Here is a 14,724-nt window from a genome sequence, read left to right on the forward strand (position 1 = left end):
CATCAGTCAAAGTAGAAAAATAAACCCAAGTAGCGATAACGAAAAAAATTCCCATAGTGCAAGTAACAATATTTAGCAGCTAGGACAAGGAGGCGTCAGGCTACTAAGGAGTTAAAGGGCTATAGAACTGGGTTCCAGGCCCCCCTACCCTTAACAGTGGCAAAGAATGAGCCCCTTAAAAAGGCAAGGTTCATGCAGGTTATCTGCTGCTAAATATAACCCAGGCTTTGTTTCCTTTAGTAGGCAATGTAACTATCAGAGCAGGCAAGTTTATCCCCAAACTGCATTACAGTATTGACCTCAGTGCACAGTAATTACCGTCCCATCTCCCTCCCGCAACAAGGTCAATTATTGCATTTAATTAGGGAAGGCCTGACTCCCCCAACCCCCGGTGCAGACTCAGTCAGTGGTGTATCTAAGAGATAGGAGCGCTCCCATCAGCAGACACACAGCACAGGCAGGCCGACGTGACGTCACACACAGCTAACGCCGCTCTCCCTGGCAGCACAGTGTGCGCGCCTGCTCAGCTTATTGGCGGACACTCATCCGCCGCTGCATCATTCCTTTCCCTGGCATTTTCATACCCGCAACTGCCAGGCCTTCCGCTGCAACAGGACAGACAAGTTTCCTAAAACTGAACCTTTCCCCAAAGAAGAGGAGGAGTTTTTATGGTGTGGCTCAAGGACCTGTACCTGAGAGTTCAGGAGCCCAAGAGACCATCGCCCCTTACACAGTGCCTGCCATTAGGAATTCCTTGCCAGTGCCACTGCTTGAAGGTAAGAGCCAAGGCCAATAATGTCACGTAATATGTAATAGGGCAGTCGTTTTGCCAATAAACATGAGAGCTAAACATTGGGAGTTAAATATATTTGTTTTCATCAACACCTTACACTTATTTTATCAAGAAGACAATATATATATATATATATATATATATATATATATCTATATATCTATATATCTATATATCTATATATCTATATATCTATATATCTATACATCTATATATCTATATATCTATACATCTATATATATCTATATCTATATATATCTATATATATCTATATATATATCTATATCTATATCTATATATATATATATATATATATATATATATATATATATATATATATATATATATATATATATATATAAACACACACATACACAAATCTATATACATACATAACTGTTTATCAGTCTTGATACTGATACGTGTAGAGGTAGTTTGCATTTAAATTAGCAATGTGCACAGACAACTCATTTACCAAATTTATGCTGCCAGGGTAGTGCACTGAGCACACTTCTAAGCTGGTAAAGGATAGTGATGAAGAATAAGATGAATACCATAACGTGCCTTATCGGGGTCCTACCTGGGGGTCTCCCACAAATATTTTTTCCGAGGGACCCAAAGCAGCTACAGAAGACAGATTTGCCAATATAAGCACAGACACCTTTATTTCTAATGTGAGCCCATCACACTGTAGCCCTGCCAGCCTGTACATTTCACCTCTGTGCGGCCTGCCCGCAAATACACCGATAAGGGCGCTGATTAGGCAAAGCCAAAAAACGAAAGACATTTTTAGAACCGGGGAACTACTTTACTGGGAACTGTCATATTAGGTGGCCTGTGACTGTTACAGATAAATCAGGAGATGCTTTCTCTAAAACATAAGTTTTCCTAATTAATGAATGTGTAATTTTAAGTAACTTTCTAATTAATATACCATTTCAATAACTTTATTATTAAGGTATTTCTAAAGGTTACTGTAATTCAAGACATCGGTTGTCTATCCATTTCTGCATCGCTGGTTCTGACTCCTGAAACTGTGTAGCAGGGCAGCCTGCCTACAGCCAAGCCATGGCTTGCATGCTTCTTCAGGAGTCTGTGAATGAGCTGGCGTCTACTATACTGTTTCAGTAGTCAAAACCAAGAGTGCTAAGAATAGCCAGAATTGATTGCAATTACATTTACAAATAACCGCTGAAAAATTTCACATGGTGTAAAAACACATATTTAGAATTGCACGTTCTTCAATTATATATGCGTGTTTACATCCCCTTTAACTGGTGGAAATTCTGTTTTTCTAATATACACACAAAAACAGAACACATACACATACAGAATATCAGATGAAGTCTGTTCTTATTGCCTTACTTACTATTATGCACAGATACACAGAAGTAGTGAGGTGTGGAGCGGTGCTCTAGGTCATCAATGTATTTTGTAGCAGCACACATGCAAGAAACCTATAATACATATATGTGTATTTAATATATACAATTATATGGTAAGTGCCAAACATATCCCTCTAAACAAATACAGTTGAATTGGTACTAAACTAAAAAAAAAAAATAGAGAGCGAGCCTTTGGGACAAGGATGTGTGTGCTGAGGGCTGCAGGGTGTTTTCCTTCCCAGAGCCGAGGACAGAGATGAGGGGGACCAAGATAAAAGCAATCTCCCTTCAGGATGACGGTTTGATTATTTTATTGGAGCCGGCCTCGCTGCTTTGTATACATTGCACCATCAAGTTAAATCTTAGAGCATTCCTGAGACTAGAATATCTATTTTTACATCTTTGATCTTTGCTTTTTTTTGTGTGCAAACCAGTCCAAGGAGACAGTCAGGGGCAGTTTGCTTGCTACAGATGAGGGTTGGCATGGCAACACCATTACAGTAAACTTGCAGTTTGCCCCCCAAAATATCCTCCAGTTTTAGTGCTGGGAGGAGGCGAGCGGCCAAGGAAACGACTGTGATGTGATTCATTGGGGGAGAATTAAAATAACACGAACGCCCTGATTACCCCAATTAACCCTTGCAGTTCAAGCCAGCCAGTATATTTTGGCAATGGGAGAGAATCATTTAGTAGTTTTGGATGGGGAAGACAGTGGAGGAGAAAACAGGTTGGGGGAGAAACAACTGGCTAATATATATAGAGAGAGAAATGTAAAGGAGGGAAGATCCATAAAGTAGTGGGAACTATGCGGAAGGCAGAAGTGATGGAAGGAGCCAGGCAGTAAGAGTGGAGCAGAGCTAGTGGTTGGGCAGTGTCTGTGCAATACCAGTGCTGCTCTCCCCTCCCCATCATTACACCAGACTGTGCGTGAGTGTGTGCGCAACAGCTTGCATTTCTCTCTCCATCCAACGCGCACTGGCCTCTACACAGACACACACAGAAAGGAGACACAGGACAGAGATCTCGCACTCCTCAGCCTCACTGATGCCCTTTCCATAACCCCATCTCTACCAGCTAACCCCCTGCCTCTTTGGGAAGGAGCTTCTCCCCCAACACAACGATAAGGCCGGCTGGATTTATCTCTCCCTCACTGACATTCTCACACTGATTGCACGGAAAATAAACCGCTGTGGCTGCGAAGGAGATCCCAGGTTTTCCTGGCAGTCAAGGAGCAAATGTAACGCGGAATGAGGAAGGCGACCCCCTTACCCGCTGCTGCTGCTGGGCTCTAGATACTCATTTCTGCCCCATTTTAACGTTGATTCCATGGGAAGGATCCAGCCTCTGCTATTATTTTCTTGGGAAGGGAAGAACTGAGCTGGAGACTCTGCAGGGGCCTTTATTACTGACAAAGGACTGAAGGAGCCACGAACAGGTATTGTTTCCCCCACTGCACAGCAGGGAAGCCTAGGAGCAAACTCACTGCCAGCGCTTTGGGAGCTGCTCTGCGCCAAATACTGGGTCCCCTTAGGCTCTGGCACTCAAATACAGGCTGAAATCCAACATTTGTAGAGCACAACAGAAGGCCTGATCTGCCGCACATGGCAGCAGGAGGTGTATAAGCACATAAACCACCTATTTCTACCATATATGTATAATACATACTCTCAAAGTCATCATTTTGTATTTCTCCTCCAACATTATAACTAATATTTTATTCACACTGTGGATTGTACATAAAAAGGTTTAGCGCTAATGTGCTCTTATGGCCAGTGTTTTATCAGTATGTGTGTGTGTGTGTATCTGTAAATACCAAGCTAATATCCATTTTCAATACATTTACGTTTCTGACGTTTACTTTGAGGCTTTTAATTCCCGAAAAAACAACATATATCTGACTTTTAATGATACAACACAGATGCATTCAAAATATTTTTGCAGTGTGTCATCCAGAAAGGGGGGAGCTGTTGTTGTATCTGTAGAGGTAATTGCAGGGGATGCGATATCCACTGTATGTGCAATGGAAATATAGCGCTGTACAGGCAGAATCAGGCGCAGATTTGTTTAAGCACCACTTTATCGAATGTAACATTTTTTTTAAATAAATTACAACACAATAACTGTTCTTATTGGATAAAGCGCAAGTGAGACATGATCTTGTTTGAAAAAAAAATCTAGATTCTTATAAAAGTGCATGAGACATTCCATCTCTGAATAAATATTTTACTTTGTAGTTCTCAGTTCCTATCTGTCTATGTGTTCAGGGGCAGCGACAGGTGGGAATGTATTGTAAGGAAAGCCACAGATAATGGATGACTTGGTCCAAGTCCTCCCAAAACTGTTCGTGTTTTTGTTTGGGTGCGTCTGTGGAGTGGGGTGCGCAGCCCTATACATAGAGATGATTCTATATAAATGATACACACACGTGACACTGCAGTGAATAATGGTTGCAGCCCTATATATTGGCCAGTTCAGTTATGTGTGAGTAACAGGCACTTCTCCACATGAATAAGCCAGCTAGTAGCGTGTAAAAAAACTGACAGACACTGACTCTAATCCCATGTCAGGGAGACACACAGGGGCCAAACTACAGATCTATGACTGCTTGTCTCCTCTCAGTGCAGCCTCCCACTGGAATATGGCGGACACAGAGGAGGCTTATGGGATGCCTGATACCCCTGTGGAAGCAGAGCCCAAAGAGCTCCAGTGCGAGCCTAAACAGGACAATCAAATGGGGGCAAGCAGCAAGACCCCCACCTCTCCTCAGGCTGCATTTACCCAGCAGGTAAGAGAGACATTTCCACAGCCTGGCATTTGTTCATTGTACATAATGGGGGTTATTTAACAACACTGGGCAAATTTGCCCATGGGCAGTAAGTAACCCATGGCCACCAATCAAATTGCTGCATTCATTGTTCTACTTGCAGCTGGCTTTAAAAAGCTAATCACCGATTGGTTGCTATAGGTAACTGCCCATGGGCAAATTTGCCCTGTGTTGATAAATGAGCCCCACTGATATTCACTAAAGCACTGGTACACTGGCCACCGATTGTTATTCATAGACAGATATCACATATATTTCAAACCAATACTCCAATGGTTAAGAATACACGAAATGATTGTGATATTTATATATATATATATATATATATATATATATATATATATATATATATATATATATATGCAACGGAAGGCTAGGGCACACACATAAGGAGTTACATACCTGGGTGCAATACAGAGATGCAATATTCACTCAAGAAAGATGCTGCTGCACACCAGGGTTTATTGTGAAAAGGTTAGTCCTTTATTTGATCAAATAAAGGACTAACCTTTTCACAATAAACCCTGGTGTGCAGCAGCATCTTTCTTGAGTATATATATATATATATATATATATATATATATATATATATATATATATATATATATATAAATTATATTCATGCCAAACTAAGGATCTGCTCCAGAGGCACATCATATCCCATTAGCGTATAAGGCAGCAAAGAGAAGAGGCCATAGATGAAGGATAGATGCATCAAATACATTTTAGCCATGGAATATATTCGTAAATATATTCGTAAATATAAACATCTCTCGAAGCTGTTATATTTTTATTTTCTGACTAAACAGACAGGCACTCTAAAGCCCTATTCAAACCCATCCTTCAAACACATTAATTTGCACTGACACCAGTACATCTATTATAATATTGTCTTTGCATGCTACCTATAGTCTTGCCATAAAAGTATTTACAGATCTTTTTATATTACCCATCTGATCCCCCATGTTCCTGTATGAGGGGGCTGCCATATTTGAGCTTCAGCAGTCTGTTAGCATTAGAAATTTTAACTGACATGTTGAGAAGGGACAGTCAGGTTGGCAAAACATGTTTAGGACCTGTTAGTAACATTTAGTTACAAAAGCAGCACTATGAGTGAAAAACGATCAACATGAGCTATAGGTAACTTTTAATGTACATTAATTTTCCGAATAATATTTTTTTAGTGTCAGTATCACTTTAACTATACATTTTCTCATTAAAGAACACTAATTGGCATTGGAACATTTGGACAGACAGGAAGTTGATCTTTTCATTACAACTCACTAAATACACACATATTAAAACACCAGTTTAATTGGAAAATTCTAAGTTGGACCAGCTCTGCTTTAACGCAGTTTCACACAAAAAGGGGAGGCAGGCAGAAATGTAGGAGAACACGGGCTTGTGCCAGGTTATAGCTTCTGTGTATTTATACTTTTATGTCTTTTGTTCCTAGGGAATGGAAGGCATTAAGGTGTTTTTGCATGAGAGAGAACTATGGCTGAAATTTCATGAAGTTGGCACAGAAATGATTATTACTAAGGCTGGAAGGTAAGAGAATCACATTGAGAATATAATACAATAATAGCTGGTTCGGAGGAGTGCATTCTTTGTACAGTCTTTATTAATCACAAGTCCTGGCCAATTATTTTGTTCATTAAACCATCTGTCAGGTTTCAATAAAAGGCACCGTTTTTTATACTTCATATTCCTGACTGTGAATATAAAAATGTCTCAGGCTGGACTCCAGGGCAATGAAATCCTTTATAGAGCAAGTTAGAGCGGCAGGGGAACTAAAGGGGAAGGAGAGAGAGGGAACGAGAAATAAATCAGAGGCAATAGGAAGTAAATGAGAGGGGGCTAGGGAAACTAAAACTGAGAGACAGAGGGAAGGGGAGTGATGGAGAGGGAGAGAGGGCAGGGGAACTTAAAGAAAAGATGGCTGTCAAGTAATTAAGAAGGAAAAATAGAAGGAGACAGTGAAGGGGAAATAATAGGAAAAATAAAGGGTATTGAGAGAAGGAAGGGAATAGTGGAGGATGAAAGAAATTAAAAAAGAAAGGCTGCAGTATATGAAAAGTGATTTAAAAGAGAGTGGTTCCAATGGTAAGAAGAAAGGGAAGGGGAACTAAAGGAGAGGGGGAAAAGGGAACTGACAAAGAGAATAAAGGGGAAGTAAAGCAGAGGGAAACTCAAGAGGAAAGAGGGAGAGGACTAATGAGAGTGAAAGGGAAATAATGAGAGGAAGTGGAAATGGACTAGAACAAAGCGTTAATGGGTTAAAGTAGAATATAGAGAAATAAATTAAAAGGACGAGAAGATGCAAAAGATGGCTGCAAACAGAATGAGACAAATTCTGGAAAGAAACGGCTAGAGTAGAATAGTTAAGAAATTCATAAATACACGTGAAAGAAAAGACAGAAAAATAAAGGCAAGAAAAAAAATTAATAGGACATTTACTTGTAATGGATATGAAAAGGCAGGCTACACTATTTTCTAAAGACCACAATGTACAGATAAAGGGAAAGAGGGTCGGCCTGGGGCCAGCTCCAAACACTGCCTGCACTACCGGAATGTGCTGCCTGGCTTTTATTTATTATTAACTCACACTACAAGAAAACGGTGCATTTGAAACTTGTCCAAACACTGGAAGCGCAGGTGTGCACCTCATACCGACATATGTACTGTATATGCACCCTGAGTAGTCTCCAATAGTTGCTGGTCCAACAACCGCCATCATCTGTCTTGGGATACTGAAAGCTTCAGTTCAACTACAGCCACAGAGCCGCAGCCTGCAGATTCCTCCCATAGAGCCTTACATGATCAGCTATTTTTTAGAGAATCTGGTGTGGGGTGGGGCAATTTAAAACATTTCGGGGTGAATTTCTTCATTAATTCAGATAATTATGCCCCAATAATTAGTTCAGAGACCAGTGCAATGTGTTTACAGTCACTGACCCAGGGCTGCTGCCAATACTCCAGTGGAAACCTGAGTATGTCCATCAAGCCTGGTGATCTTACTGCCCATCTCTGAAAACAGCCCGTGTGTCCATCCTATATCCTGGGCGATAGAATACTCTAATTGAACTTTCCCCAGGGTACAAGAATCCTTTCAGTTCTACGCTCCGTTGTTTCAGAATATTAAATTGTACATACTGTACAGAACATCTGCCACTGAAATAAAACTGTGTGACTTTTCTCATTTGACTCTACCGACTGAGCTGACGCAGAAAGTTGTTGGTCGAATTTTTCCATTAGAGTTCCCAGATGTACTCTGTTACAATTGTAGTTGAAAGTTCTAGAATGCTTGGCTATCCCATATATTTATACAACTGCTGTTGGAACTATATTCTCATCTAACTAAAAAAAAATTGCAAAAGAAAGCTAATGTTTAACTTTATCATAGGGCCACAATTACTGCGATTTTATTTTCTGTTTTGTCAAATAATATGTAGCATTAGTATGGAAATATATTTTGTTTGAATTAATATGTTTGGTAAGTGGGGGGGGGGGTTTAAGGGATCTCATCTGCAATCAAACTGTCACACAAGGCTTTATTTATCAAAACTATATGACGTGGCCAAATGATGAGTCCATACCTTTCACAAAAAAATAAATAAACGGAAAAGTCATTATTACTATTATTATATGTAAATCACATTGGCAGTTTTCAGAGAAACACTGCATAGCTCTGCACCAACAGTACTATTATTGGTCCCAATACTAACAATAACTACAACGATTGGAATAAATATTATTCACACGCAGCCGCGAACCCGCGATCATTTCAATTTCAAACGATACAAAAGTCTCGCTTTAAGGCAAGAAGCAGTTTGCGCTGTTGTGCTTTGTTTAGAAGCGCGGCAATAGTTTAAAACCTGGATTAACGGAATCCTTATTAAAGCCTTTATTAAATAAATGCAGGTCGAGCTGCTTGTTTTATGTTTATCATCATAGCCAAATAGCTCATAGAAATCAATTCGATTTTTCTTTTATAAATATTGTGAAAACTGGGAATCAAATTGGCTACAATTTGACATGATAAGCATAGTCCCCACTGACTTTTTTTTTCACAAGTCTATTCCATGATAAATTACATGGAAACTGGTCGCCTTTAAAAAAAAAAGACTTCAAACTCCCGTTCTCTTTTGTACGATACAAGTACACGGATTCGGAAACTTCTCCCTGCCCACTTGTTATTTTCTAACCCTATAAATAAAATAAAACAACGCAGCGCTAGCGATTGCGCCACACGGGAAGCTCCTTAGTGACTATCCTGTGCAGTTACAGCACTAATAGTTACAGTTAGGGAATAACTATTAAAAGTATAAGAAATTCTCTTCAAAACGTAGATCTTTTTTTAATAAAAACTATAAATGCCATTTTGCTTTTGAGAAGTTTATTTGAATATATGATTATATAATGGGTCAGATTTATCAAACTGCCAGTCACCACAGATATAAACTACTTTCTATTCATTTTTATAGGATTTTTAGAATCGTATTTATCAAATGGGAGGGGGGGGGGGGACTCAAACACCTTTTCCAGTTTAATTGTTTTCAGATTGTACACCAGAAATAAAGACATTTTACAATTACTTTCTTTTTTCTATTTGTGATCGTTTTTCTAAAACTGAAGTGTAAAGTTTTATTTTTTTCACCTTCTAAAGAAGCTCTGGCAGGGGGGTCTCCGACTCTGTAACTGTTCTAAATTGATACATTTAGTTGATACATTTGTTATCTTTGTCCCTGCTGAGCAAAATCCCTGAGTTTCATTAGGCAGCTGTTAGAATTGATACAATAGTTGCTAATATTCCAGATACTACTGTGTATTAACTCATGTAGCCACTAAATGTTTCCAATTGTAAGGGTGGTAGCACAAGTGGCTACTGGGGGAGATCAGTCGCCCAGCATCTTCCCGCCAGATAAAATGTAAATTGCCGGCGGGATGGCACTCGGAACGCTTCAGCTTTCGGGGCGACTTTGGAAAATCGAAGCGATCCTATTGCCATCCCACTGGCAATTTACATTCTAGCTGACGGGAAGGCATTTACGGGAGATAAGTCGCCCAAAGAAGAGGCGATTTGTTGCTTGCCGACTAATTTACCCCAGTAGCCATATGTGCTACCACCCTAACAGTTCAGAATCTGCTCCTGGATTACAGAGCTGCCAGACTGAAACACCAGAGAAACGAACATTTAACTTTTAACTTCAATTTTGGAAAGGTGATAAAAAAATAAAAAATGGAAAGCAATTTAAAAACGTTTTTATATCTGGGGAACAATCTGAAAACAACTCAACTGAAAAAAAGTGTTTGGAAGGTGAACAACCCCTTTAAATGTTTCTATGATGAGCTTTAATCTTACATTTTGATAAATATACCCCTTATGAGTGGACTGTTCGAAAAGTATAGTAGGCACCTTGTCCTAGGCTGGGCAGCTCCTCAGACCACTGGAGACTTGTTGTTTTCTCAGTAACCCCTGATACCTAGGGGCATATGGATTAAAAAGTGGAGAGAAAAATAACCCATAGTAAAATAAATAAATAAATATATATATATCTATATAATCTACAGTCTGGTCATTTCCCTATGGGACCATACTGTAAATTATATCCTTATAAACGGTGCGTTTTGACGTCAGAACGCACCGGTTATAACAGGGGTCCCCGGCCACCGAATTTGATGCAGCGAGTCTGAATTTGACACTGCTGCGCTCAAATTGAACACCGGTATGCCCGATTTGGACACCGGCGACCAGAATTGGATGCCGACCCCTCTAACCCCCCCCACCCCCCTCCCGAAATTTTACACAAAATGTAGATTATAATGCATAATGTATCACCTACTGAAATTTATAAAGATATTAGAAGGCACCTCGGAGTTATGAGACCTGTATAAAAGCACTCGGCCTTCGGCTCGTGCTTTTATATGGTCACATAACTCCTCGGTGACATAATATGTTTATAAATAACAGTAGGGGGTACATTATCTACTATATATATATATATATATATATATATATATATATATATATATATATATACATACATATATATATATATATATACACATACATACAAAAGCATACATCTATAGTGTTCATAAGAGCATACTGTTCCTTTTGTATATGCTTTTATATGCAGGAATGAGAGCTGCTATAGTGATTGTGTGAACTCTCTGCAGAAAATAAAAGAAAACAATTTTTTTGACTGGGGAACAGTTTCACTGGTGTCTATGGAGACTGTCTGTGCCTAGGAAATTAATGAGAGTGACAACTAACATGTAAGTGTAAATATACAAAGAAGGACGTTCTTAGGATACAATAAGCTGTTCCTTTATACGTTACTTTTAAGCTAAACAAAAGGATGACAGATCTACTTATTAAAGGGCTGTACTGTATGGCCTAATGGCAAAATAGCATTAAACATGGTCTCTTTGTAAATGTCTTAGGGGCTAGGGCTGCTGTACTACTTTCCGCAGTCTGACAAATGATCCAGTGCTTTGCTGTCCTCTGAACTCTATCAGCATAGGACATTTTTTAGATGAAGAATTATGATTTCTAAAATTTGTATTTGACATAAAGTAAACTGCAAAGCAAAACGACAAAGTTTATATTTATCAAAAACTACATTACACGCTATGACTCTGGCACATCTACCTCTTACTATAATGGGAAACAAAGTCATTCTGCAGCCAGAGAAAACATAACATTTTTAATATTATACTATTACAACTATTGCAATGCGTTCTTCAACATTTTAGCAAGTTGCATTTCTAATTAAAAATCTGTATTAGCTGCCTTTTCAAACACGTATTTCCCACTTTTTTGTCAAAGAGCATGTGATAACAGATTTTAAATTGTACATTGTATTTAATCAGTCGGAGTAAACAGTGTATACAACAAATAGTTGTTAATTTGTTTGTGGAGTCCCACAGAATAGGCGCAAGGTGCGAGTACTATGGCTATTCTGCTCTGGCATTACATTTCTAACATATTAAAGCCAGAAAAGTGGAAGCTAATATGCCTTTGGTGGTAGTTATTTCTGATATTGTTACTGTAAGTTATATTGCCACCAAGATGTTTGGAGACTGTAGGCTATAACTGACTGTTTCAGGTTTCATCAAGAGCAGAAAAAGTTATGATACTTTGGAGAATCCTTCTGTTGTGTCACTGTTTATATGTATGGATGTATGTATATTTATTGTTATGTTCTAGAAACATTGACATGCAGGTAAAAAATGCAGCACCTACACATAACTAGGCCAACCTATTGTAAGTATGAAGCCCAGCAGCTTAGAGAGCTGCACTAGCAAAGGTTAATCCCTTGGAAACAAGATCCAATCTATTTGTTGGAACCCTTAGCCAAAACGTGTTGAGCAGGGAGGGTTAAAGTGGACCTGTCCTCTACACATAAAAAGCTGCATAATGAAAGTCCATAGCAAATTAAACATGAAACACAACATTTTTTGTTCATTCAAACATCCATACATGTTATAATGGTGTTTTAATATATGAGCTGTCAATCATATATCATCTGCCCCGCCTCTATGCCTGTGGCATAAAGGCAGGGCATTCAATTACTTTCACTTAACATTCAGCACTTCCTACATGTCACTGCACTTCTCACATTGCCCCTTCCCTCCTTCCCTCCTTAGGCTCTATAATTATATAGGACACTGCACATGGGCATTAGGTTCCCCATTTTGGAGTATACACAAGATTTTGGGGTGATACACAATGTATCTTAATAACAGTGTCCACAACATGGCTGCTGCCTGCTTGCTGTGATTGTGTAATCCCAAGACTGAAGGAAACAATTTAAATAATACATATAGTGTAAGTAAAGTTTATTTTAATCAACTAACAATGTAGAAAAGAATTTGGAATTTTTTCTTAGGGTGAAAGGTCCCCTTTAAGAAGCTGGGAAGAAGATGGGTAATCAGTACCACTAAAAATAGTACTTACATGAAAGTGCTTTTAGGCAGTTATTTACTCATATAATAGATGAGAGACCTACCATTCAAGGGCTGCTGGGCCATAGGATTTACAGGAAAGTTCTAATTTAAAGGGGAACTAAAGTCTAAAATAATGCTAGAAATGCAGTATTTTGTATACTAAACATAAACATTAACTTACTGCACCACAAGCCTAATAAAACAAATGATTTATGCTTTTAAAGTTGGCAGCAAGGGGTCTTCATCTTGTAACTGTGTTAAACATTTTTGTAAAACCAAGACTGCGCACATGCTCAGTGTGGTCTGGGCTGTGTTGGGAGGTTAAGCTTAGGGATCGTCATAAATTATCAAAATTTCTGCCATAGAAGCCAATACAGCAAAACTGATCAATAATCAGAATATGCAGACTGCACTGGGCCTGTGGATTCAAATCTCTACACGGTCACCGGCTGCTCTACAGAGAAGCAAACAAAGCTGCAGAGCAGCTAGGGACCGTCTGAAGTTTCCTATCCTCAGCAGTCAGAGCAAGTAAAACGAAGGGGAAATTTCACTACATACAGTCAGGTTTATTATAAAAAATGGTAGACATTTTTTAATTAAAGAATATTGGAGATAAATTTCACTTTTTCATTAAAGAGACTAAAAATGGGAATTAATTTTTTGCATTTACTACCCCTTTAATGAAAGCAGAAAAGGTACAGATGTGTTACTTTGCTGCACTGCACTGTCAACCAAACACTGTGAGCACCTACAGAGGCCAAATTCATACTGAGCATGCACAAGCTGCTGGCACCAGAGGGAGTGTAGGATAGAAGGGAGACGGCGCTACAAGGAACAAGTCCTCTGCTACATCTCCAGGTGGTACAGTCTGACCAAGGTACACTAACATATGGTAGTTACAATTGTACCTTGCAATTAGCATCCACATCGCCTGTACTGTAATATGCTTTATAAGCACAGTGCTTTCACAGTGGTTTTATGGGAAATGTTCAGCAAACAAGAGCATAAGTTATAAGGGTAGAGGCACACAATGTTATTTTGGGGAGATTAGTCACCCAGCGACAAATCGGCTCTTCTTCGAGCGACTAATCTCCTCGTAATCCCTTCCCACCGGCTAGAATCTAAATTGCCAAGGGATGACACTCACAAGCGCTTCGTTTTCCAAAGTCGCCCGAAGTTTCCTTGTGAGGCAACTTTGGGTGACTTTGGAAAAAAAAGTGCCCTGAGTGCCATCCCACCGGCGACTTACATTCTAGCTGGCGGGAAGTCATTGCCGGAAGATTTGGGGCTTTCCAAATAATGAATCTTTCCATAATTTGGACATATGTCCTGTATAAAAATAAAAAACTGGATAAATAGATAGCCTGTGCAAAATAAAAAATGTTTCTAATATAATTATTTAGGCAAAAAATTAATGTATAAAGATTGGAGTGACTGACATAATAGCCAGAACGCTACTGATTTTCAGCTCTCTTGGTTTCCACTGACTGGTTACCCTGGTGACCAAGCAATAACCAATCAGTGACTTGAGGGGACTTGAAGGGGAACCACAGTTATGTCCCACGTGGTCCCCCTTCAAGTCGCAGACTAACTCGGAGTTAGAGAGCTGATATGCAGGAAGTTGGATTCTGGCTATTATATTAGACATCCAGTCACTCCAGCCTTTATACATTACATGTTTTCCAAACTAACTATATTAGAAACATTTTTTATTTTGCACAACCTATCTATTTAAGTTACTGATATATATATATATATATATATAT

General features: G+C 39.1%; 1 protein-coding gene across 3 annotated transcripts in view; it reads left to right on the forward strand.

Moving 5' to 3' along the window:
- Positions 1-518: 518 nt before the first annotated feature.
- The window catches only part of tbx5.S (T-box 5 S homeolog), a 57,951-nt gene continuing 43,745 nt past the window's right edge, over positions 519-14,724 (forward strand). The window contains exons 1-3 of one of the 3 annotated variants that reach the window (XM_018244012.2): positions 519-776; positions 4,803-4,963; positions 6,459-6,553. In XM_018244012.2, coding sequence (XP_018099501.1) covers positions 4,817-4,963; positions 6,459-6,553 — 242 coding nt within the window. In that variant the 5' untranslated portion in view covers positions 519-776; positions 4,803-4,816. Of the gene's footprint in view, positions 777-3,126; positions 3,614-4,797; positions 4,964-6,458; positions 6,554-14,724 lie in introns of those variants that run through there. The other 2 variants (XM_018244010.2, XM_018244011.2) reach the window with 2 other exon arrangements.

Source organism: Xenopus laevis, chromosome 1S (assembly GCF_017654675.1).
Source record: "Xenopus laevis strain J_2021 chromosome 1S, Xenopus_laevis_v10.1, whole genome shotgun sequence".
In the NCBI taxonomy this organism is placed as follows: Eukaryota; Metazoa; Chordata; class Amphibia; order Anura; family Pipidae; genus Xenopus; species Xenopus laevis.